Source organism: Pelodiscus sinensis, chromosome 3, assembly GCF_052426305.1.
Source record: "Pelodiscus sinensis isolate ZL-2025 chromosome 3, ASM5242630v1, whole genome shotgun sequence".
NCBI lineage: Eukaryota > Metazoa > Chordata > Testudines > Trionychidae > Pelodiscus > Pelodiscus sinensis.
In genome coordinates this window covers 135,003,737-135,029,370 of record NC_143054.1, presented here as the reverse complement: position 1 = coordinate 135,029,370, position 25,634 = coordinate 135,003,737, and the positions used below count along the sequence as shown (strand labels likewise).

At 47.7% G+C, this 25,634-nt stretch overlaps 1 protein-coding gene across 3 annotated transcripts in view; it reads right to left on the bottom strand.

The window, feature by feature from the left end:
• KIF26B (kinesin family member 26B) overlaps positions 1–25,634 on the bottom strand; it is a 440,836-nt gene that overhangs the window by 248,549 nt on the left and 166,653 nt on the right. For all 3 annotated transcript variants that reach the window (XR_012902838.2, XM_075924899.2, XM_075924900.2), the window contains exon 4: positions 10,695–10,861. Coding sequence is in view for 2 of the 3 variants with exons in the window: in XM_075924899.2 (XP_075781014.1) it covers positions 10,695–10,861 (167 nt within the window). In the remaining variant the exon portion in view is untranslated. The remainder of the gene's footprint in view (positions 1–10,694; positions 10,862–25,634) is intronic.

Sequence of the window (25,634 nt, the reverse complement as noted above, 5' to 3'; positions counted from 1 at the left end):
CTCTTAATGTTCCCTCTTTTCTAACTACTGTGCACAGAGGCTGGAATCTAGCCTTGGGAATTCTCCCAGTGGAGAAAGGATAAGGAGAATCTATAATGGCATACAGCCAGTGGTACTAGCTCCTGCACCAGTCCCCAGCCACTCCAGAATACAGGGCATACAGAGAGAAGATGAGTGAATGGAAAAGAAGGTGGGGGGAGAGTACAACTCCAGCAGACTAGTTTACAGCTAATAAACAGTCACTTAAGGTCCATTGCCACCTTTCTTCAAGTTACATCAGCCTCTAGACAGCTTAAATTCATGTCAGGGTACAATGAATCAAGAAACTATGACTGGCTCACTGATGGTCACTAACACCTCACTCTACAGCACAGGCGAGGGTCTGGCTCAGAACCACTCATTTTCAAAACTGGCCTTGAATTTTCCAGGTCTCAATGAGATGTGCATTCTTTGCATCTCAAACGCCTGGCTAAGTCAAAGGGTACTACTGGGGCTCATCTCTGAAAAAAATCAGCCCCCAAATCCAAAAAACGAGGCACTCATCTTAGAGGCCACTTTTCAAAATGTAGCCCACAAATTTTCAGGCTGACTGATGTTATTGTGATTGCAGATCTCCCTGCTTAGACTTTAGAAATATCTGTGGAAATGATTTACAGACGTTTTTAACTTGCTGCCAACACTACCCATTTATGGGTTTTTAATCCTAGTAGACCCCATTTTTCACATTACTTGTGCAATGTTTTGAGGGGAGGCGAGTGCAAACACTGGTAGCATTTGTGAACAAGTTTCTTCAGGTGCCCAAAATAAAACCCTCAATGTAACCGTTAGGTATAGCTTGGTCAAGAAATGAAAGAGAATTCTGTTATGAACTGCATAGCTGGGGACGCAACGAAGCCTAAACATGTATTCATCTAAGCCTCAAAAAAATAATTCTCCTCAAAGCTGTTGAGGTTGGCACTTTCCTTTGGCATCTGATACTTTTAAAGCCTTGTCTACACCAGGAAACAGAAACATTGCTTGAAATAGCTGTCAGCAATGGGTGCATCTAACCAAGCCTCAAACCAGTTTAAAGAGGGATTGTCAAACTGGATGATTTGCAATCAGCCTCCACTCCCCCAAAAAAGAGTCTCTAACAGTATAACCTTCAAGTAACACATAGAGAACTGCAAACAGAGTTTCTGCTGACCTTATGACCAAACAATGGAGTGGGTGCTGACCCAAAAGTAACATGACAAACATACTCTAGCCCATTTTTTGCCCCCTTCACGTGCGCATGCGCATGCAGAGGCCTGCTACCAATGCAACTCTTCTGTTTCAGTTTCCCCTTTTGCTGCATTTGTTAGTGATAAAGATCTCTTGTGGGATACGGGAACAGTACACATGTGAGCTCCCCAGAGTAGAGTATTACCAAATACAGGCTTTCAGAACCCTGAGTCAGGACCCTCAAAATCATGTGGCTTGAGGGTTCATATTTTCAAGCTTTTCTCCACAAGCAAGAGGGCTAGAAACGTACAGGCAGTCCCCCGACTTACGTCGGATCCGCACTTACGAACGGGGCTTTCTCGCCCCGGAGGTCGAGGTGCCGGATTGCTGCCTGCGAGCTCCGGGGCGAGAAAGCCCCATTCGTAAGCTGCTCCCGGTGCCCCTGGTCTGCTGGAGACCGTCTCCAGCAGACCAGGGGCACCGGGACTGAAGCCGCAGCAGCGGCGGGTTCCCGCGCTTCTGAGGCTTTCTAAGCTGCTGCGGCTTCAGTCCCGGTGCCCCTGGTCTGCTGGAGACGGTCCCCAGCAGACTGCAGGCACCGGGAGCGAAGCCGCAGCAGCGGCGGGTTCCCGTGCTTCTGAGGCTTTGCTCTGGCAAAGCCTCAGAAGCGCGGGAACCCGCCGCTGCTGCGGCTTCAGTCCCAGTGCCCCTGGTCTGCTGGAGACGGTCCCCAGCAGACCACAGGCACTGGGAGCGAAGCCGCAGCAGCGGCGGGTTCCCGCGCTTCTGAGGCTTTGCTCTGGCAAAGCCTCAGAAGCGCGGGAACCCACCGCTGCTGCAGCTTCGCTCCCGGTGCCCCTGGTCTGCTGGAGACGGTCCTCAGCAGACCAGGGGCACCGGGACTGAAGCCGCAGCCGCGGCGGGGTCCCGCGCCTCTGAGGCTTTGCCAGAGCAAAGCCTCAGAGGCGTGGCACCCCGCTGCTGCTGCGGCTCTGCTCCCCGTGTCCCTGGTCTGCTGGGGGGGGGGGGGCGCAGCTAGTGTGCCCGCCCTCCCCCCCCCCCCAGCAGACCAGGCTTTTGTTGTGGACCCTGGGGCAGAGCAGCTGGGGCGCTGCCGATTGGTCCTGCAGCGCCGCTCTGGGCACTACTGGACCAACCCGGCAGCACCCCAGCTGCTCTGCCCCAGGTCCTGATTCAGCCGCTGCTGGTCAGTTTCAGCAGTGGCTGAATCAGGACGCCTGGGGCAGAGCAGCTGGGGTGCTGCTGGGTTGGTCCAGTAGCGCCAAGGAGCGAGGAGCGGTGCTACTGGAGCAACCCAGCAGCACCCCAGCTGCTCTGCCTCAGGCGTCCCCAAGTCAGCCGCTGCTGAAACTGACCAGCGCTGACTACAGGAAGCCCAAGGCAGAGTTGCTCTGCCCCAGGCTTCCTGGAATCAGCCGCTGATCAGTTTCAGCAGCAGCTGACTTGGGGACGCTTGGGGTTCTTAAGTTGAATCTGTATGTAAGTCAGAACTGGCGGTCAGTTTCAGCAGCGGCTGAATCTGGACGCCAGTTCCGACTTACATACAGATTCAACTTAAGAACAAACCTACAGTCCCTATCTTGTACATAACCCGGGGACTGCCTGTATTCCCCCCACCCCTTCAATGAAAGCTGCAATTCTCACTGCAGCTTTAAGAAAAACCATCAAATAGCATGAAACTTGTCTCAGAAATCACGAGAGTTAACAATGCAAAAAGCAGAGCATGAGTCTCATCACCATTTGTACATATTCTGAATACTTAGTCCTTCAAATGAAGATGACCTCAGCTGAAACTAGCTCAAGTGTATGATTTCTGAATACCAGTTCCATGGATATTTTAAGAAGGGGAGAGGTGCCACTCTCCCTTAAGCTCCAGACCGTATGTAAAACATAGCAGTGCAGAAAGGGAATGGATCCCAACGGTAGAAAGGAAATTGTTCCAGCCTTCCCTTTGACGTGGTGGCAAAATTTTAAGGCAGCATTCCTTAGTAGCCTCTTCCAGCAAACCACTACATCAATTCCCTCCCCCCCCCCCCCCCCGCCCCATCTGTCAGACCAGACAGCCATGCGGCATGCATGAGAGAGAAAGGGTTACTATCAGTTTTTCTAAGAGAGGAGGTAGGTGTAACTGGAGCAACTCCCATGCTGAGTAGCTGCACGTCTGTTACGTGTGATGCTAGGGGTTTTATTATCCTTTCCTCCCAAAAAAATAAATACTTTAAAAATCTGGACACTGCGGTATTTTAACTGAAAAGAATTTCCTGATGCATCTGTGAGTGCAGTGGTGTGTGGCCTCTGCCTGTTCCTCAAACCTTGGAAAGACATAGAAAACAATCCCCAAAGCCAAGTTTCAGGCCACTTTCAAGAGTCCCTTCTCACCCAGAAGGCTCAAATAATCAGAATATAGTGGTATTAGGATTCAGAATGAGCTTGTGATTGCTCAAGACACTATTATATTTCCTGGCCACTGACAGAAAACAACCTTTAAAAAAAAAACGCTAAATTGTTACAGTTTTTCACTCCAAGAGAAATTGGCATTCATGCTATTACTCTCCCCCTGAAAAGGCAGGAGGGCAGGTACATCCCACAAGAGTAATGCACCCAGTACATAAGGGCAAATGAAGAGCTGGGTAGACCCTGGTGATAAACCAATGCTGGGCAGACCACTGAAAGATATTGGTACCATCTCTCACTGCTACCATCCTTGCTGTTCTCATATTTTGAATGACTGCTAAGATTGCCTACAGCTGTACGTATATAATCCAAGGCAGTGAAGGCCAGATGAGTATATAAAGCCTTGAGATCAGCTCCAGAATTTCACCCCCCGTCACCCAGGTTTTAGGCCCAGATTAATTCCCACAGAAGGCAGTGGGTGACTGAAGGGCTAGAGAGGCTGGCCCTGAAAAATTGGTCTTGCCGCCTTCTTATTAATGCTTTGTACTGTCATGCCTGCTGAGAGTACCACAAAAAAGAGACCAGGGAGGTCAATACAGCTTGAACCTCTCAATTTTGATATTCTCTGGTCCAGCTATACCTATGGTCCAGCATGATTTTAGTTAGCTGGATGTCCATACTTATCAGGAATGTGGCCCAGTTTCCCAGGGCCCCATAAGTTTGTTTACAGCCACCAGTCCTGGCTCTCAGTGTTTTGTGCTGTTTTTTAGCTCTCATTTACCCCCTAACTGTCTTCTCAGAGCCCCGTAAGCAGTGGAAGTGTGGGTAATGCTGCTAGACAGTACTGACCTTCCGTGGTCCAGCAAACTCTCTGGTTCGGCACTGGTCAGGTCCTGAAGGTGTCAAATTAGAGAGGTTCAACCCGTACTAGGAATTGTTTTTTCACCTGATTGTTTTTGAGGAGGCAGCAATGGCAGGTTCCTTTACCATAGCTGGTGCTAACATTCTCCTGCATCTTGGACACAGTAGGAGGCAGCTGCTAAGCCCACTAAGCATGGCCCACATGTGAAATACAGCATGACAAAACCCCAAAATGAGTGACCAAAAAAAATTATTCATGCAGGAATAATTCTGTGATTTTATTGTGACTACAAATGCAAGAATTGCAGAATTCCACCAGGGCTATAAAATGAGTTGGGATTGATTCTTTTAGGCTATGTCTAGACTATGGAGTTTTTCCTGGAAAACTCCACCGGATCCAGGAATGCGTCTGCTCGTCCGATATTTTTTGCAGAAAAGCATACATGCTCTTTTAGAAGCCCTGTCTTCCTCATTTTATGAGGCATAAGGGCTCTTCCAAAAGAGGAGGTTTTTTCAAAATTTGGCCCAGTGTAGATGGGCCAAATTTCGGAAAAGCCTCTTCCAACAAAACTATCGGAAAAAGGTACACAACTTTCGGAGCGTATCTTTTGCTGAACAAAAGTGGCAGTCTAGACATAGCCTTAGTGTAAACAACTCTTATTTACATTACAAGTGAAGTAATAGTAAATAGTGAGGGGTCACCTAATTTGAATGGAACACAGTAACTTTAAGATTATGTGATGTCCCTTAAAATGAAGGACATTTGGTAGGTTTGCTGCTAGAAGCTGAATAGTACCTCTAATTTAATTCAGCCTCTTGACAAGAATCATTGTTTGGTGTTGGGAATGTATTATTGATATCTGCAACATCTGGCATTTCCTTGACTTTGCCAGCACAGTAATTTTGGCAATTTTCACTTTAGTACCTGTGAATTGTTTACATGCTTTACCAACACAATTTTGGATCTGACATGAGCACTGAAATGGCTGTTGCTGCAGAGTACCTTGGCAGGTGACAATTCATGGCTGATATATGGGTTTTGGTTTTTTTAACTGGCTTGAGACCTGTCAAACATATATACATTAAATACGCCAGAGACATACTGAGATGACTGATGGGTCTCTGGGCTTGTCAGAAGGCCAAGAGTCATTGAAGTCTTCAGAAAAATCCCAAGGCTAGCAGTTGGCCGTAGGCTAAATTTAGAAATATCACTGTCACAATGGTGCTACTTAAGAAGATCAGAAAGATAAGAGGTCGGTCGGCTGTTCTGATACTGCTCTAATGCTGTTAGTTTGTTTCTACCTGAATTTCAAGAACTTCACAATCAAAAGTTCTTAATCTGCTGTGTCTTTTATCCTCAAGCATTCCCGTTACTTCTTTCACCTCCAAAGGGATGATTTTTCACATCCAAGTATCCCTTGAGATGGTGTCACATTCCAGAGTGCAATCTCCACTAGTCAGGGGTTGTGTCACTCATCCGACCTGTAGATGGGATGCCTCACAACGTTTTGCTGTTGTAGTTGCCAACTTGGGCTGCTCACATGCAGGCTGCAGATCACACTGGCTACGTCTACACTGGCATGATTTTGCGCAATAACTCTTTTGCGGAAGAGTTCTTGTGCAAAAATTCTCCCAGAAGAGAGTGTCTACACTGGCATGTGCCTTTGAGCAAGAGATGCCAGTGTAGATAGTCTCTTGTGCAAGAAAGCTCTGATGGCCATTTTAATCATAGGGCTTTCTTGCGCAAGAAATTCATGTTGCCTGTCTACACTGGCCTCTTGCACAAGAACAGTTGCGCAAGAGGGCTTATTCCTGAGCAGGAGCATCATAGTTCTTGCGCAAGAAGCACTGATTTCATACATTAGAATGTCAGTGTTCTTGCGCAAGAACTCGTGGCCAGTGTAGACCTGGTGGTCCACCAGACGCTTCATTTACCTGTATGTCCACAGGAACGGCTGCCTCAGCTCCCATTGGCCATAGTTCAACATTCCTGGCCAAATGAGAGTGATGGCCTGGCCTGCACTGCTTCCTGCAGCTCCCATTGTCCGGGAATGGTGAACCGCATCCAAAGGGAGCTCCAAGTGGCCGTACCTGTGGTCGCACAAGAAACTTGAGTATCTAGAGCAGTCCACCAGAGGTTAACCCTGGCGACACACATCTGGCCAGCAGCAGGCCACTCTCTGCCTATCCCTGCTCTAGATAAAATTCCTTCCCGCTGTAAGGATAGAGACACGGAGTCCTGTGGTGAAAGAGGTTTCGTGCTGTCGTCTAGGTTTCACCATGATATTAATTGATCAGTGAGATATTAATTTTCAAATGATACCTCACAAGGCACATTTTGTACAAAGAGTATTGTAAAGGTAGTACTGAATAAAGAGGTGCACTTAGATAAAATACATCTGTGACTATAGGGGGTGAATATTATAGGTCACCACTTAGATCATAAAAACAGCAGCTTCCACAGTGTTCCTTTACTCTTCAGACTCAAATTAGGAAATTGCCCAGGAAGTTCTTGAATTTACTGGTGTCTGTACAGTAACATATGTCAAATCAACTGAACAGAGTGGATAATTACTGCTCTGTCCAGGCACCACCTTTAAACAGGAAACAGAAGGCTTGACATTCTGGCTACTTCATGTCATTGTGATGCATCGCGGGTCTGATTTTCCACATCCTTGCCCCTAGAAATCATTTATACCTGTGCAAAGTACAGGCCGATCTGCCGACGGGGCGGGGGAAGGAGCGGCAATTGCCCAGAGGCCTGGTATTTCAAAGAGTCTGAAGCTAGCGCCATGCCAGCCAGTGCCATGACTACTGTGGCAGCGGTGACGGCCGGAGCTCCAGGCTCCTTTAATTGTTGCTGGAGTGCCAGAGTGCTGTTCTGTGCACCTCTGGGGAGTAGGGGTAGGTGCAGCGCCGTGGTTCAGGAGGCTTTACGGCTGACTGCTCTTGGCCCTGCCCCTTCTTCTCTCTGTGCCCCTGGGGGCACAGAGCCAACCCTTCCCCTTTGCCCCTGGGCCCATAATGTTTACTTGACCCCCTGAGTAGAGGGCAGAGATAAAATACTCTCATTCTAATGGTAGCTTCATAGATCCAATTTATCCAGGCATAAATTATCATCCCACCTGCAAGGCAGGGGAGAATCTGCCCCCGAACACTCTGAAAGCATGAGCTGTGAATTCACTTCATTATAATTAAAGCAAGTGTGCTTGGGTTAGGCTGATGTTTCAGCCATCATTCCATATGATACAACTGGAAGCCCAGATCAGGACTGCATTATGTTGCAAAGATATTAGCTCTTTTTATAGCATCCAAATAAGGGTCTACTTATGTTATGCAAAGTGCGCTTTAAAGATGTGGGCTCTGTGTGATTTCTGGCTTATACGCAGATCCTACCCAAAAGCTCGCACCGTGAACTGGAGACTAGCAAGAACTTTCCACTGGCTCTACTTTAAATGCTGTGATTTGCACTATGGGTTTTGAATGGGCTTCATTAATTTCCTGCATTTCAGTGAAATTTACTTGCAGAAAATAAATCCTCTCTACATGAACAGTCAGTGAATATTTAGTAAATGGGGCAAATCATCTTCATAAATCTACTTAAGTCAGTGCTGCTAAAATAAGAGCAGATCCAAATCTGCACTATAGTTGGGTATTACAGGCAAAAAGGCTCAGCAAATCTCACTGAAATTGCCTGTGATTAAGTAGAAAATGACAGCAAAACAGGACCACTTTTATCCTGCCACGCTCAACTTTGCTGCACTACATTTATAATGGGAAAATGGAAGTGCTTTCCCATTTCTGAGGTTAATGCAGTCTGCAACAATTCCTATTAAATGCTATTTATTATCCAACTTTTGTCATAAATGAAACGTATCGAGTGACATTGGCTCAATATGTACAGCCCTCACCAGGGAAGGCACAAATCAAGTAAAAGGAATTTCTTTTTTTTTTCCACCTCTAGAGTTTTTAAAGTTCAGAAATGGAACATTTTTCTCCTTAAAAAGTAAGAAAATCACGTGACATTAAGAGCAGCTGGACCTCCAGGGGTTCAAAGGATTCCAAAGTTCAGTTTAGATACTCATCTGAAGTCCACTCAAACCTTTGAGATTCAGATGTTTCAAGAAGTGACTATATCTATGATGGAAGCACTGTGAGAACATATTATCCCACAGTGTTTTTGTTCCCAAATAAAACCACTAGTTACAGAACTCTATTAAAACAGAACAACCACAGCAAAAAGAAATCAAAGATCCCCAAGGCAGGTTTCTTTTATATTTGAATTAAAAGTGAAAGTTCAAGTGAATTCTTATTTTATCCAAATCTATTCAATTATCTCTCAATGAAACACACTTCAAAATTAAGAGACAAACTCATCTGTGATGCAGATCTTAAGAGTTCAACGTCATAACATTGGGGATTCATTTGGCCCCAAAATTTATAGTTCTAGCAATAGTAGGTTTCGATATTCAAAACCCTTGCCATTCCTGATAAGCCTGGATCCTTCTCCTTTAAGAGCTCCTTTATCTATTTAATAAGTAATTCTTATTAACTCGCTAAAGATGGAAGACTTTTTTTTTTTTTTGGTCAGAGACAATATGTTTCATTGAAATATATCCATTTCAACTAAATTTTCAAATGGGAAGATTTCAGAGGTCTAGCATGGACTTGCTAGTCAATTTCAGAGAGAAAGACAGGTAGAAAATTATTTGAACCAGAAACCTGATCTTTCTGATCTGAAAATGAACACTTTGATGCCATTTTGATTTCCAAAAAACTTTCAAAATGTTTTATTTTCATTCCAATGTTGAGCAAAACCGAATTTAAAACCTAAAAAGCTGCCATGAAACAGAACTGCTGTTCTCCAGCCAGCTCTATAATTCATTCCAGTTAACTGCTTGGATATTATGTTTTCCCTATTCAAGAACCTATTGCAAAAATTAAGAGAGTCAAAAGTAATAATACTATTTTGGACTTACTTAGTGTTTTAAAAGACCCAACATCCAAAAGCACTTTACAAAAACAAACAAGCATTATTATCTCCATTTTACAGAAGAGGAAACTAAAGCCCAGACAGGTTAAGAGCAGACATGTTCAAAGTTACACAAAGTCTGCAGCCGACATAGGACTAGACCCAGGTCATCGGATGCCAGAGGCATGCTCTGGGCAATAGGCCATACTGCCTAGTAAGAGCATTCTCTGCTGAAAAAGAGGTGGCTCCTTAGAGTTGGCTACTCAAATTCAGCGGAAGCTAACCACAGATGTTTAAAATGTATCTAAGTTTGACTTTTGCAAGACATTTAATAAACAAGAGGGCCCACTCCTTTCCTAGGGTAAGTTACCAGAGCCAATAGAATGATGTTGATTTACAGCAGGTGAGGCTCTAGCCCTAAATGCTTCTAAATGTTTAATCCAGCATCCATTTTCTTTGCCGAAATCTGGAATAACTACACCACATTGGCAACATACATCGATATTTGCTATTCCCTCCCACCCACCCTATGGTGGTCTGCTGAGATCCATCTATTTCCTCATGCTGCCCACATTCATACAGGCCATTCTGGTCACTGAGATTCTCTGGCCCAATACAAACAGGTAGGAATGTTTTAATCCTCTCTCACCTTGTACCAAAGAAATGTTCAGACAGCATTAGTGTATGCATGTAAAACACCTAGGCTATGTCTACACTCGCGGCTTCTTGCACGAGTAATATGCAAATTAGGCTAAGCGTGGAATATCGCCGAGCCTTATTTGCATAGCTAATGAGCCACCATTTTTTTCAGAAGAGGCTCTTGCGCAAGAAGGAGCGTCTACACTGCCCCTTCTTGCGCAAGAAGAACCCTCTTGCACAATGCCGTTACACCTATTACTTGACAAGAACAACGGCATTGTGCAAGAGGGTTTTTCTTGCACAAGAAGGGGCAGTGTAGACGCTCCTTCTTGCACAAGAGCCTCTTCTGAAAAAAATGGTGGCTCATTAGGTATTCCACGCTTAGCCTCATTTGCATATTACTCACGCAAGAAGCCACGAGTGTAGACATAGCCCTACTGTAGAGCCCAAAGCCCAATTATTGAGTTCAGAACTCTAGTGTAGAAGAGCACTCAAATCATTTCTTTTTTTGATTGCATTTACACCAGCCCTTTCAACAAACCAAATCTGGATCCAGGTATTCCAAATCATTATGGAAGAGAACAGGTTAAAAAGTCACTCTTACCTGGCAAAAAATGAGGCTGCCACTGAGGTGCCTGTTGATGTGTCACTGGCAACATAGGTGCTCTGGGAGCCAGGGAAGCTGTACATGGAGGGTTTATCTGCATTGTAGCGGTTCAGTACTGCTTCAGTCAGCCCCTCCCGGCCAGTCTCGGTCATCAGCTGGGAAATCTGAGGACAAGAGAGATAAGGCTAATTAGATGTAGCCTGCTGCCTCGCTCCTCTGCCATGTGATCTAAAATTGGGGGGTGGTGATAGGAGGAGGCACGGAGGAAGAGGAGTGGTACATTTGCCACAGTTTTTGCAGCTCTATGAATGAGCTTATTGCTTTCATGGAGCCATGCCTAATTTTGGTTAAAAATAATGGGATAAGCTTGCCCCCTGACATTGTACGTTTCATTTCTGTCTGTGACCTTCCTTCCATTTGGAGGGGAAAGTGTAAATCATTATCCCAGTTCACAGGGGCAGATGACCGTTTTGCGGGGCCCCGGGCAGCATAATTCCGCAGGGCCCCCCCTTTGCCACGGTGCATGAGCAGTGACACCATGCGCATGCACGGTGATACCACGGCACATGCGCAGGGCTTTTTGAAGCGTGGGGCCCGGGGCGGCCGCCCCGTTCGCCCTGCCCTATATCCACCCCTGCCAGTTCAGTTTCAGCACAGTAGGCCATAGCAACATTAGCCAATGCTTATTTATTAAAAAACCACAAAGATCAGTAAGTCCTACGATGGTACTGAGAACCCAAATTTTATTCAGGGAAAATGTGAATTGGATGATTGCTAATATTAGAAATGTAACTAGATATTTATTATTCAAGAAAAATATACATCTGCATTTGTTAAAGAAGCCAGCACGAGTGCATCAAGTATTTCCAGTGACATTTCTTAACAGCCCAAATAATCTGAGAAGTGAAGGAAAATGTCATTCGGGGTCCAAGTAGACTATTTATTAGTTCCTTTGGAACCCAATGTTATAGCTACTCAGCCCAATTCTCACTGGTTTTCCTATAGGGTTTCAATACCACTGGATTTCTCTCTCCCGATGTCCCAACACTGTAATAGTGTTCTCCTGTTAGCACTATATCTTGTACCATGTAAATAGAAAGGCTATCAAGGCAAATGAGGACATTTTGTCCAGTAAAATCTCAGTCCCATTCAAGCGCTGATGCCTTCAACTGAGTAAAAGTCAAAAAGGATTTTTTTTCTAGGTGCCAGGGAGAACAGATATTGTTTGATTAGGACCTAATCCAGCTCCCACTAAAGTAAATTGAAAGACCTCCTTGGATTTCAGCAGAAGCTGAGTCAGGCCCTAACAGAGCAGCCCAGCACAAGCTTAACAATTTTTCATTTTTTCATAAGTTTTTAGCCTGAAAATCTGGTTTTATTAGCATCTATGTCAGTACCTCATAATCCTCTATTGTACCTCAGCCACTCCCTAACAAATTCCTTTATTTTCTTTACTTGTGACACACAATCAGTTTTTGTATACCTATCTAACTGTTTATCTCTACACTGCTAGATCCCTCCCAAATCATTCTTTGAAGACCTCCTCCAAACTATTGCTAGCAATTGGTTTTCCAAATGGTAGAGCTTTTTCCTTCCACAAAAAGGTTGTCTGGTGTCCAATGTCCATCTTTTCAATTCTGTTCTACTCTGGGTTTTATGCAACCCTAATTACTATAGTATTTTAGCGTCTTCTAGAAGTGCATTAAGCAATGTGACTAGAAATTATCCAGCGCGATTCTTTCTTTTTGGGTGGAGACGGCTGGGGAGGAACAGGTTTTAAATATATAATTTAAGTTCATGGTGGTATGTATTTTAAGGCAGAAGGTAAGGCTGAAGTGTGCCTGGCACTTGGAGCAAAAAATATGAGGTTTGTGATATTTATTAGACCCTAACAAAGCTCATTCCACAGTCTTGGACTGACCCATCACAAAACTGTTTCCTGCACGAACAAGTGTTATCCTTGGAGTGGATGATTCCATTGTGTCCAAGGGGATGGACCTCATTCCTCAACTTTAGGACTTCTTTTTAGACATTCTTGACCCTGTCAATTGTATGCCCCCTTGAAAATAAGGATCTGAGTTTGACTTTATATTCTAAGGGGAACCAATGTAGACAGAAGAGGATGTGCTGCACAATCTTCTCATCCACATATTGGACCACTATCTTGCTGATTTAGTACATGTAACGAGTAGTACTCTGAGGCTACGTCTACACTGCGGAGATATTTCGTGTCTTAAGAGCAAGCCCGTTATATCGAAATATAATGGGCTCACTATTCCGACGCCCCTATAAACCTTATTGCACAAGAGTTATGGGACATTTTGTAATAGCGCCTTATTTCAAGGTAAGGATGCTGTATAGATGCACCAAGAAGGTGTCCTTGGATTTACATTCTTATACTATTTTTACTGATATTAAATAATTTTAATTTGGCTTCTAAGGTGTCTACTGCATTTCTACCATACACTACAACAGGACATTACTCTCTAGCCCTCTACAAAGAATTCGCCTTCTTTGTAATATCTAATATTGTTCCACACAATAATCAAGTCAGCTGATGCTTTCCCCAGCCCTCACAAACCCAGCTATTAAATGAGAGTTCCTAACAACTGTGCCCTGTCTCACCCAAGTACTGAAGAGAACTGGGCTGTCATCTACTGGAGCAATCATCAGCTGAGGTAGGGAGCACAGATCTAAGCCTAACCTTCTCTTGCATCCTCCACTCCACATATTTAAACTCTGTGAGACTGCCATTAATCAATAGTCAAGGCCAATAAAAGATCAGGAGCTGGTATATCCTCCTGTGGGAACTCCAGAATTGATGAAAGATAAGAAGCAGACAAGTTGATGTTGTATCATGCAAGCAAGGTACTAACAAACTTCAAGATGATTTTATTTACCAAAAGTGGAGCCTCTTTACAAAGCTGCTGCATCCCTCAGTAGCTCTCACTCAGCGCCTGCCAATCTTCTCCCCACTCCTTCCTGTTCCTGTGCTTCCAGACTCCCAACAGCCAATGCTCCCAGTTCTAATAGTTACAAGCAGCATCTAAAACACCGCCGATGATTTATCTCAATTGCAGTTTAAAATGGTAGTTTCTCCACATACTTTCATGAGCCAGATAAGGATTTCCACAGCAGGATGGAGTAGCCACCAAGAGGAATATGTAACCACCTGTGCCACTGATTCTACTGACTCAGAAACTGTGACTAGGGATGTGAAGGTTTAACTGTTAAGCCTCACCCCTAATGAGTCAGGCTTATTGGTTAAGGTTAACCAGTGGGGCTAGAGTAGCTCCCCGCCTGCCATGGGCAGGGGGCACCCCAGCCCCACAGGGGGCCTGTTGCAGACAATGGCTGCTCTAACCATAACAGCCCACAGAACTGTCTCTGTCTGTGGCGGGCCCAGGTGCCTTGAGTGCAGGGGCTGTTCCAACTGAAAAGGGATTGAATAAGAGGCTGGAAATAACAGAAACATATTAAACTTCTGATTTTCTGTGATACCATTGTACGTAGGAGATTGGTCAGAGGAGACAAATACTATTGAGTTGAAGAACTGCATATCCTTCTGCGTTCTGTTTATGCACAAGTATGCAGTGATACCATTTTTCAGGATTTTCAGTAAAGCTTTTGTAACACTACATAAGCGCACTGCTGCTGCTACCTGTGTAGCACTGTTCATCAGTAGATCTCAAAGGACTCTACAAAAGAGTATCATTATGTCCAGTTTACAGATGGAGAAACTGAGGCATCAGAACGGAAGTGATTTGCCCAAGTTCAATCAGGAGGCCACTTGCAAAGGCAGGAACAAAACATGGGTGTCCTGCATCTCAGTCCAGCAATCTACACTAAAACATTGATATATTGCTGTTCAAATTTGCAACTATGAAACATCTGTATTGTGATTACAATCATATTCTGCAGGACAGACAGCAGTTAACAGCTCCCCTGTCTTTACCTGCACACACCTCTTTCATCCATTCTTGCATAAACCAGTAAACCTCTAGTGATATTTATGCTTCTGTCACGAGCAGACATTCTATTTCTAGGCTGCGTCTACACTGGCATGATTTTGCGGAAATACTTTTAACAGAAAAGTTTTCCCATTAAAAGTATTTCCGCAAAAGAGCGTCTAGATTGGCACAGATGCTTTTGTGCAATAGCATCCGTGCCCAGTATAGGCGCACTTTTGCACAAGAAAGCTCCGATGGCCATTTTAGCCATTGGGCTTTCTTGCGCAAAAAATTAAGGTGCCTGTCTACACTGGCCCTTTTGCACAAGTATTCTTGCGCAAGAGGGCTTATCCCTGAGCGGGAGCGTCAAAGTATTTGCGCAAGCAGCACTGAATTCTTACATTAGAACGTCAGTGCTCTTGCACAAATTCAAGCGGCCAGTGTAGACAGCTGGCAAGTTTTTGTGCAAAAGCACCTGCTTTTGCGCAAAATCTTGCCAGTCTAGACGTACCCCTAGTTTGTACGTTTGGTAATTCCAACCCCATCCACATAAGCATCAGAAACCAGAGAACAAACACCAGAACCCGAGGCCAGATTCTGAGTTGTGCTCCTCAGAAGATACAACACAAGGAGGTGAATGGCAAAGGTAGTTTCATGACACTTTTGAGTGCCCCTCCTCCCCAAATTTTTGGATTTGGCTATGGATGTACATGGCCCGAGTGCCAAGCACTTAGTGGATTATTTGAATTTACGGTGCCACCCCACAGCTATTAACGGGCCATTAGTCAGCACACTCTGTTGGACACTTGGTCATACAGGCAGTCCCCGAGTTACGTGGATCCGACTTACGTTGGACCCGCACTTACGAACGGGGCTCTCTCACCCCGGAGCTCGCAGGCAGTGAGACCGCCCAGAGCGCAGCGGTCCCGCCACCTCGACCTCCGGGGCGAGAAAAGCTGCTCCGGGTGCCCCTGGTCTGCTGGGGACCGTCTCCAGCAGACCAGGGACACCCGGAGCAAAGCCAGGGAGGCAGAGGGGTCCCGCGCTTCTGAGGCTTTGCTCTGGAGACGGTCCTCAGCAGACTAGAGGCACCGGGAGCAAAGCCTCAGAGGCGCGGGACCCCTCCGCCTCCCCGGCTTTGCTCCGGGTGTCCCTGGTCTGCTGGGGACCGTCTCCAGCAGACCAGGGACATGGGTAGCAAAGCTGCAGTGGCGGCGGGGTGCCGCGCCTCTGAGGCTTTGCTCTGGCAAAGCCTCAGAGGCGCGGCACCCCACCGCCACTGCGGCTTTGCTCCTGGTGCCCCTGGTCTGCTGGGGACCGTCTCCAGCAGACCAGGGACACCCGGAGCAAAGCCGCAGCGGCGGCGGGGTCCTGCGCCTCTGAGGCTTTGCCGGAGCAAAGCCTCAGAGGCGCGGCACCCCACCGCCACTGCAGCTTTGCTCCCCGTGTCCCTGGTCTGATGGGGGGGGCGCAGCTAGTGCGCCCCCCCCAGCAGACCAGGCTTGTGTCGTGGACCCTGGGGTAGAGCAGCTGGGGTGCTGCCAGGTTGGTCCTGCAGGGACCTACCTGGCAGCCCAGCTGTTCTGTCCCAGGCTCGAGATTCAGCTGCCGTTGAAACTGATCAGTGGCTGATTCCAGGAAGCTGGGGGCAGAGCAATTCTGCCTCCAGCTTCCTGTAGTCAGCCCCTGGTCAGTTTCAGCAGCAGCGGCTGAATCTGGAGCCAGTTCCGACTTACATACAAATTCAATTTAAGAACAAACCTATAGTCCCTATCTTGTACGTAACCCGGGGACTGCCTGTAGTACGGCTGCCTATATGCCATTCCCCACAGGGAGCTGCTAGCTGAAGGAACTGGGCTTCTTTTAGGCCCTTTTATGCCACAGACGCAGTGAAAAGTGGCTTGAGCACAGCTGAGAATCAGAGCTATGTGTCCGGAGTAGGTGATCAATCTTGCTTGCAAACCCTCAATCATTCCCACTGACATCAAGGTGACTATTCATGAGAGTAAGGGCATGGGTAATTCAGACCTGAGAATCTATAAACAATTGATTTAAAACTAACATTATTGTATTTGCCTCTTTATCGGACCTGGCTACTGTGGAGTGGGAGGAATTCCACATGACTCTTTCATCAAAAATATTATTTCAGAGGTGCAGATTTCCTGCCCACTGGGGAACTCTATCCTGTTTTTAAAATGATGCTAATTTGTCCCTGCTAAGTCTGACATTCGTGCATGAAACTTTAAAAAAGAATGTATTTGAGAAGAAAATAGTTGCCTTTAGAACACATGAGGCATCAGATTCACAGGGCAGACATCTGTAGTAACCTTCCAGCATTTTCTTTCCCTCCTACCCCAAGTCAATTCCTGTGATCTAGCATCAACACAATCAGCCTATTTTTCAGGAACAAAGTATTTAAGTATGCCCAGCATGCACACTTAATATGCATTAGGCTGTTTAGTGGTGTTGCCTTCCCACCCCCAGCTATGGACTGGCTATGAGAGCACATTCTGGATTAAAAGACATTAATAGATTTCCCCATTCTCTCACCTCTCTCCCCTGTGAATACACGCATTCCTTGTACCCAAGATTTAACACAAGTCAATGGGACACATTTTGAGAAAGTCCTTTGTTAAAATATTGGCAGCACATCACTGCCTCGATCAGTAGCCAAAGACAAAGCATGGAACAAAGCAGGCTTTCATGCTACAACAAAAGCTTTTGAGTGAACATGGGACAAGACATATGTCGCTCCTCAGGCCCTATTTGTTGTCCTGTTATAAAAATGAGACCTCCTCCACCTCCTCTTTTGCTGCATCCTCAGGATGTGTAGCAATGGCTGCTGATAGATCAGAATTTAAATTCTTTACTGCAGGAGAAGTTTACCCACAGAATTTGATGTTAGCCAGCCTGGGTTCTAGTCCTACCCCTATTAACTAAATCCCAGGGCACATAAGTTTCTCCACCTGTAGAATAGGGTTTAACAGTATTTACATAGTAGGGTGCATTTTATTAACGTTTGTAAAGCATTCACTTGAGACCTTCAACTGGAAGATGCTGTAGAAATGCAAAATATTATTATTTACATCATGGTTGAAGTTTGCCTTGCTTTGATAGAATCAAAACACTTGGGGTCCATCATTATATCTAGTTTAATTCAGCAACTACTTAAATTAGATGCACAGACTGTAACACTTTCACAGTGCCTGACTGAACATAAGCTAAAAACCTGTTACGGAAGTCTGTTTGACACAAGCTGCAGTGTTCAGAGAAGAGATAAGATTGCTAGCCACAGAATGGTGTTAGTAGAAATATCTCTCTCTCTCTCTCTCTTACAGGGTGTGTCTACACATCAAAGTTATTTAGAAATAACAGCTGTTATTTTGAAATAACTTCCCTAGTGTCTACACAACCCAACCGCTATTTCGAAATTAAATCAAAATAGCGGAGGGCTTATTTTGAAATTGGTAAACCTCATTCCAGGAGGAATAATGCCAATTTCGAAACTGCTATTTCAAAATAAGTACTGGGTAGACACTTATTTCAAAATAGGGGGCCTCCAGCCCTTCCCACGGTGCCCTGGTGGCCACTTCGGCCTCAACGAAGAACACTCCTCTCCCTCCCCCCCTCCTCATAGCCCTTAAAGGGGTTGACTCTGGCCATAGTGCCTGTGCCAGCTCCGAGCCTGCCAGCCCAAAGCCAGCAGTCGCTGCCTCTGACCCAATGGCCCCAAAACATGAGCCAACAAGCCACTGGCAGCCAGCCCTCCACTGCTCCCCAGGAGCAGTCTGCCAGCTCCCAGGAACCTGCCAGGGCCCGGAGAAGGCGGGTGCCTTCCTGGTCCAGGGCGGAGATCACGGACATTATTCAGGTTTGGGGGGGGGATGCCCCCAATGTCCATGATCTCTGCACTAGATGGGGGAACGTGGCTGTCTATGGCAGGATAGCTGCCAGCCTGGCCACCAAAGACCACATGTGAACCCAGGAGCAGGTTCCATGAAAATCAAGTTGGTCCAGCAAGACCCCCAACCCTGAGCTTCTCCTTGCTTCCCCCTTCCAGCTCCCTCCTCCCAGGTTTCCCCCTCTCCTCTCACGCCCTCTCCCCTCCTCTCTCCCGCCTCCTTTCCCCAGTCTCACCAGAGTGTCATCCTCCCCTCCCTCCCCAGTTTTGTTAAATAAAGAGAGTTTGTGTTCATGAAAATACATGTATTTTATTTTACATCAGGAAGGAGGGTTAGGGAGGGCTAAGTGGAAGGACGTGAGAGAGGAATGAGGCACAAGCCCCCAGTGGGGCAGACCAGGGAGGCTCTTAGTGCACCTCAGGGTGGAAGCTCTCCCGCAGGGCCTCCTGGATATTGACAGCTCCCCGATGGACCTCCCGGATGGCAGCCAGCAAAAAGTGCAGCCAGGCTCGCAGCAACGCGTCCACAAGAAGCACCACTGTGCCCAGAGGCAGCTCTGGCTCCATGTCGCAGAGTGCTGTGGTGTCCCAAGTGAGTGCAACCAGAGCACGCAGAGACAAAATGCTTTGCTGCCCCTCATCGAGCTAGGCAAGCAAACAGGGAAACCTGAGAACTGGCTGTCCAGGGGTGTGTGGTGGGGGGCCCCTTTAAGCACAGGCCGCAGATCGTTTCAGGCAGCAGCCACACAAAGTAACTCCTGACCTGATGCCCTGCCGGACCTGGTTCCAGCTGGCCTTAAATGAGATTCAGCGTCCACTCAGTGTGGATGCTCTATTTCGAAATAGCCAAATGCTATTTCGAAATGCATTTTGTGTGTAGACGCATTATTTCGAAATATCTTCTTTGAAATAACTATTTTGAAATAACGCTGCAGTGTAGATGTACACACACACACACACACACACACACACACACACAGGTTTCCATCCAATACTAAATCTTAAGGAAATGCCTGTTTGGATCAGCAGCATTTCAGAAAGAAAGGAATTCTTCTAAAAGAAATCTTTTTTTTAAAAAAAGATGACTAGAAAATTCAGTTATACTTAAAGGATACCTTCCTTAATTCTCGATACATCATGAGCATCACAAATATTTCAGAAGGAAGTTTACTAGCCTTACTTGCGTTTTGCTATCTCCATCATGTTTCATGAAACTAATGAAAAGCGATCACAGCATGTATTATCTATCATAAAAGCCCAAGGCAGTATTTTTAGGTCAAAGACAATACAAATAAGACGTGGATTCCCTCAAATCTTTTGGTGGTGAAACTTGGTTTCTGATCAAATCTTTATTGATAATTGTAAATTGTCCCTCATCCCTTCAGAAATGAAGCTATTTCCCCTTTTCAGCTGCTTCAGAAAACAGCATATATGTGGAATATTTATTCTTCTTTTGTCTCCATCCTGCCCAGACCCATGAATGAAGCAACATAATGAAACAGTCACTGAAGATACAACTCATGATGCAATAAATTTAATTACAAAAATCTTTTCCATTCTTTCATCACTGATTTGACCTGAAACATTTCAGCTTTCATTAAAAAAATCCCTTTTCCTTATTTGATTTTTTTCCACTTGTAAAAATAAAATTTAAAACTTTAAAAATACTGATTAATGATTTAACGCAACAATAATTTAATAGCAGCCTTGGACAAATCAAGCCAACAAGATATGTAAAGCAAGTAACTTCTACCATGACAGTGATAATACATATTCAGTTACCTCAATTACTCACCTCCTAGGTAACAGAATGTCTGCTTTTTCAGCTCAATGCAAGAAATGCTGATACTCCACTTCAAAGGGAAAAACAAAATAAAGAGAGAGAGGGAAAACTGGGAAAGGGAAGAAGAGGGGGAAAAAATCCCTTCTCAGGGATATGCAAGCTATTGAACTTCCCCTTAGCAATCTTCTAAGCAATTTTCCCCAGGTGCAAGCCAATTCCTGAGCCTTTTGAGAGTGAAGGCAAAAGCCCTGATAACATGGTATGCCTTGAATGAAGGTGGAGTCATTTTGAGAAGAAAAGCACCAAGTCCAGTCCTGCAAAAATGTCCGAGAAAGGCCACTCAGAATCAGCAGCAGGCTGAATCTATAAGGATTAGTCCTCCAGCAGCTAGAAGGGCAGGAGCAGGCAGAAGCCGACCAGAACCCAGCAGGCTTCTTTCAGTGACTAGTTCTGGATGAAACTGGGACAGAGATGAAGAACGTCCCCTGCTGTAACATAAGAGGCCTGGCCTGGTCCTGTTCCTAATTCTGACGGTACCTTTTGTTGAGTCAGGATACGTTTAGCACTTTTAAAGCCCAGTTGGACGTTTTGATATAAATATGAATTTAATGTGGTAAAACTCGGAAGAGCTTGCTTCATGAATCACTGGTTCAGGGGAGCCTAGGACAGGGACATATTCTGCTATTCACAGGGGTATTAAAATAAAGTTGGCACCTCAATTACAGGATTAAAAGGAGCAACCACCTTTCCCAGAAAAACCATCGTTTACCAAAGTAAAATGGGGCTGCAACTCCAGGCTGCTAGGGAAGTGTATGGGGGGTGACCCTTTAAGCCCCCAGACACACTGCAGAGCACCAAGAACACAAACAGCATCATATATTTGTCTTAAACTACTTACCACAGAGCCCAGGCTTTTATTTGGACTTGGGCAATAATAACTCACAGGGGAAAGAATTTCAGACCAAATAAGAAGAAGCCACAGCTGAAGGGATTGTTGTAGCCTACGGTACCGTGGCTTTACCAAGGGTCACTAGGCTAGAATTTTTTCCCTACCGCAATGGCATATTAAACAATGACAGCTTGAGATCCTTGGCTATGACAATCCACTTTTGATGCAGAAGCCAAGTGTAAAGTAAATAGCTGCTAGTTCCCCTCAGAATACATTCCTATGATAGGCATGGGCCATGTGCTCTAAAAGTTACATTATACACTGTCTCTGCTGGATACTGCTCCTTTCCTGATGTGTTTCATGTAGACATACTATGTACTGTGAGGTAAAGAAAACAGTGATTCACTGATTTCCTTTTTACACCCCCAAACTGTGGGGCACACCTCCTCAAGGGGGAGTGCGATGGAACACTCAGGAGATGCAATGGGGTAGAAGCCAGACACCATGGGAGAGCCATCCAGCTCTGCTCTTGGCCCCTGGTGCCGCTTCTGGCCTCCAGTAGTAGCTCCAACTTCCACCCTCTTACTTCATCCACCATCCTCTGCCCTAGGGACCCCAGGCTCTGCTCCCGGCCCTGGTCTGGGGTACTGACAAGATAAGGGTGAGCATGAGGTAAAAAGTTTGGGGGTAAAAAGTGCAAATAGGCACGTTAGTTATGGTCACTGAGCTAAGTTTTATTCCTGGTTTACTTCAACTTCAGCCAGCAACATCCAGAACACAGAGGTCCGGGATGTGGAAAATCCTCCATGCGGGATACTGCAACCTACTCTATCGTCAAGTAACCAAAGAGAGTCACAGTGCAGCTCAGATTGTGGGTAGCCTGGCCAAAGTGGGGCACAATGATCGTGAGGATGATGGTTACGTGTTCTTCTCCTTGTTAAAAGACAGTACATGTATACAGCATAAAGTAGTTTGTCTTTAAATATCACATACCAAACACAACCACCACTAGCGTCTGGTGTTGCCTGAAGCCTTCCGTTTCAAGCAATCCAGAACCCCACCTTCCAAAATGGAGAATGACCTTTGGTCTTTGCAATCACATACTATACCAAGGGTGTGACGGGGCAGAGGCACCCCGTACTGAGAGCCCCTGGCGGACCGCTTGTCTGGCGGCGCTCGGGGGAAAGCCGGAGAGCCCCAAACGGGGCAAGCCACGGCTGGCCGCTCCCGCGCAAGCCGCAAACCGCTGCGCTTGCTGCTCGGCGGCAGCAGCAGCAGTACGCCAGCTGGACGCGCCGGGGAAGTCCAGTGACGTCACCCGGCAGGTGACGTCACTCGGCAGGCATAACACCGGGCCGGAAGTCCACCCACGCCGCGCCGGGCGGGGCCCCGCCGGTGAGCCACGGCGCAGGGATTTAAACGCCCGCCAGGAGCGGGTGTGGGGGGGAGAGTGCCAAGAGTGCTTACCCCCAGGACCGGACAACAGATGGGGCCCAAGCCGCGGAGGTAGGCTCAGACTCGGTGGGCCAACTCCGGGTGGGGAGAGGAAGTAGCCCAGGGCAGGCAAAGGGAGCCTGCAGACTGGCGCGTAGCGGCTACGGCCCCGTCAGTCGGACCGGACAGGTAACACGTCCGAGTCCTTAGGGCCCTGGGCTGGGGTCCGTGAAAGAGGGAGGGCCAGGACCCCCCTCTGCCCATCAGCAAGAGTAACGTGCCTGACAGGCCTCGGGCAAAGTGACAATACTGTTGATTGGGATGCTGAGAGGCGATATTAAGGGGGACGGGACCACGGGACTGGTGGGTGAAGGGGGGCACGTTTACAGGTGGTGGAGAATGTGGGCACTGAGGAACCCTGAACGGACGGGGCGGTTGTGAGGTTATTGCCCCCCTGCATCTCATAAGGTCCAGGAGCAGCAAGATGGACCCCGCGAAGGTATTAGACTGGCTGATGGAGAATCAACGCCAACACCTGCAACAACAAACTGCGCTTCTGCAGCAGCTCTCCACGCAGCACCTAGAGCAACAGAAGCAGCTGGTGCACAACCTGGCGGAGCAATTCGAAGCGCAGCAGAACCGGTGGAGGCAACTATACACACCACCCGTGCTGACAACCCCGGGACTCGTGACCGGGGAAGGAGTGGGAGGATTCCTGACAGCCCCCATCCGGTTGTCAAAGATGGGACCAGAAGACGACCCCGAGGCATTTTTGACCACCTTTGAGCGGGTCGCATCCGCCGTGCGGTGGCCCGAGGACCAGTGGGCAACAATATTGGCGCCGTACTTATCCGGGCCGGCCCAGATGGCTTATCGGAGCTTGGGAACCCGGGACGCGCTCCATTATTACAAGGTCAAAGAGGCTGTGCTGGACCAGCTAGGCATCAACCCCGAAACGTATCGGCAGAAGTTTCGGAAGGAGCGATACACAACAGGGGACCGGACGCGGGCCGTGGCCCAAAGGCTAAGAGAAGCCGCCTAGCGCTGGCTGGAACCGGAGCAACAAACAGGGGCCCAGGTCGCGGAGAAGATGGTGCTTGAACAATTTCTGTGCATCCTACCGGTGGGAGGCCAACGGTGAGTGAGGAGACAACATCCGTCGACTCTAGAAGAAGCCGTGGCCCTCATGACGGATTACAAGGCGGCCGAATCGGCCGAGGGTTTAGGGAGGACGGACCGTCCCACCCTGAGTGCAAAAGGGGAGACGGGGAGGCCAGCCCAACCCCGGGGAAACCCCGAAGAAATCCCGCTACGGAGAATCGGGAGACTGGAAACCCGGCGGTTGGCCCCAGCCTGGACGATGCCCGGGAGGCGACCCCTCAGAGGCCACCCCAGCCAGCGGCCCCCGGGGAGGCGACCAAGGGGGAAACAACAGCAACCAAGGGCGCATGTTTCCTTTGCGGAGAGGAGGGACACTTCCAGCGGGAGTGTCCCTACATGGACTGTACCTACGCCCAGGCCTTGACCGGGAAACCCCTACGGGAGGAAAGATCGATGGCCCGGATCACGAAACAGGTGCAGATTGAGGGCCAGCAAGTGGAGGCTCTAATAGACTCCGGCTGCAGCCAAACAATCGTCAGGGAGGACCTGATAGGAACCCGAGGCCCCCGAGGGCCACCGGTGATGGTACAGTGCGTCCACGGAGATGTCCACCAGTACGCAACCACCTTAGCCCAAGTAGTGGACGGGACCCACGAGAGCTGGGTCTTTGTGGTGGTGGCCCCTAAGCTGGTTTATCCAGCCCTCCTTGGACGCGACTGGGAGGGGATCGGTCGGACAGTGAGCGAGTGGGGATGGCCATCACAGACAGAGGGAGCTGAAGGCCTGCTAGGGGAGGAAGGGGACCCCCCGAGGGAGGAGGAGCCACCGCTCGACGAACTCACCCGGGACCTCTGGGACGGCGACTTCCTCCAACACCAGAGGGAGGACATCACCCTACAACACGCCTGGGTGGCTGCCGGAGGATCCAGAGGCGTGGAGGACAGCGATAACACCCCCCAGCAAGGGCCGTTCTTTGAGGTACGCCAAGATCATCTATACCGGGTGACGGAGGGGGTGGAGGAGTACGGGACCCTTAGGCAACTGCTGATCCTGATTCAGTACCACCGCCCGTTGATGGGTCTGGCACACGCCAACCCCTGGTCCGGGCACTTGGGTTACGAAAAGACCGTGCGTAGGATCCTCCAACAGTTTTATTGGCCAGGCGTGTACCGGGAGGTTAAAGACTTTTGTCTATCCTGCCCGGAATGCCAACGGGTAAGTCCAAAGGGAGTCCCGAAGGCCCCGCTTGTACCCCTACCCATCATAGGCGTTCCCTTCGAACGGGTGGCCATGGACATCATCAGCCCGCTAGAAAAGACAACTACCGGGTGCCAATACATTTTGGTAGTCCTCGACTACGCCACCCGGTACCCTGAGGCGGTCCCCCTGAGGACAACGACAGCCCGAGTACTAGCAAACGAGTTGGTGAGGATTTTCTCCCAGGTGGGGATCCCCAAGGAGATAAAATTGGTCCCCTGGTCTGTGAGTATGTCCCATCTCCTGGCGGAGCTATGCCGACTTTTGCAAATCCGTACCTTACGGACGTCCGCTTACCACCCCCAAACGGACGGCCTGGTCGAACGTTTCAACAGAACCTTAAAAGGTATGTTAAGGAAGTTCGCGGAGCGGGACCCCCGAGCCTGGGACCATCTGTTGCCAGCCCTGATGTTTGCGGTGAGGGAGGTCCCCCAGGCGTCTACCGGGTTTTCCCCCTTCGAGCTCCTCTATGGGCGACAACCCCGGGGGATCCTAGACATTGTTCGGGAGAATTGGGAGGCCTAGGAGACAAGGGTGAAGGGCTCAATACCCTATATCTTAGAATTCCGACAAAAATTAAGAACCCTAAGAGACATCGCACAGCTACACCAATGGGAGGCCC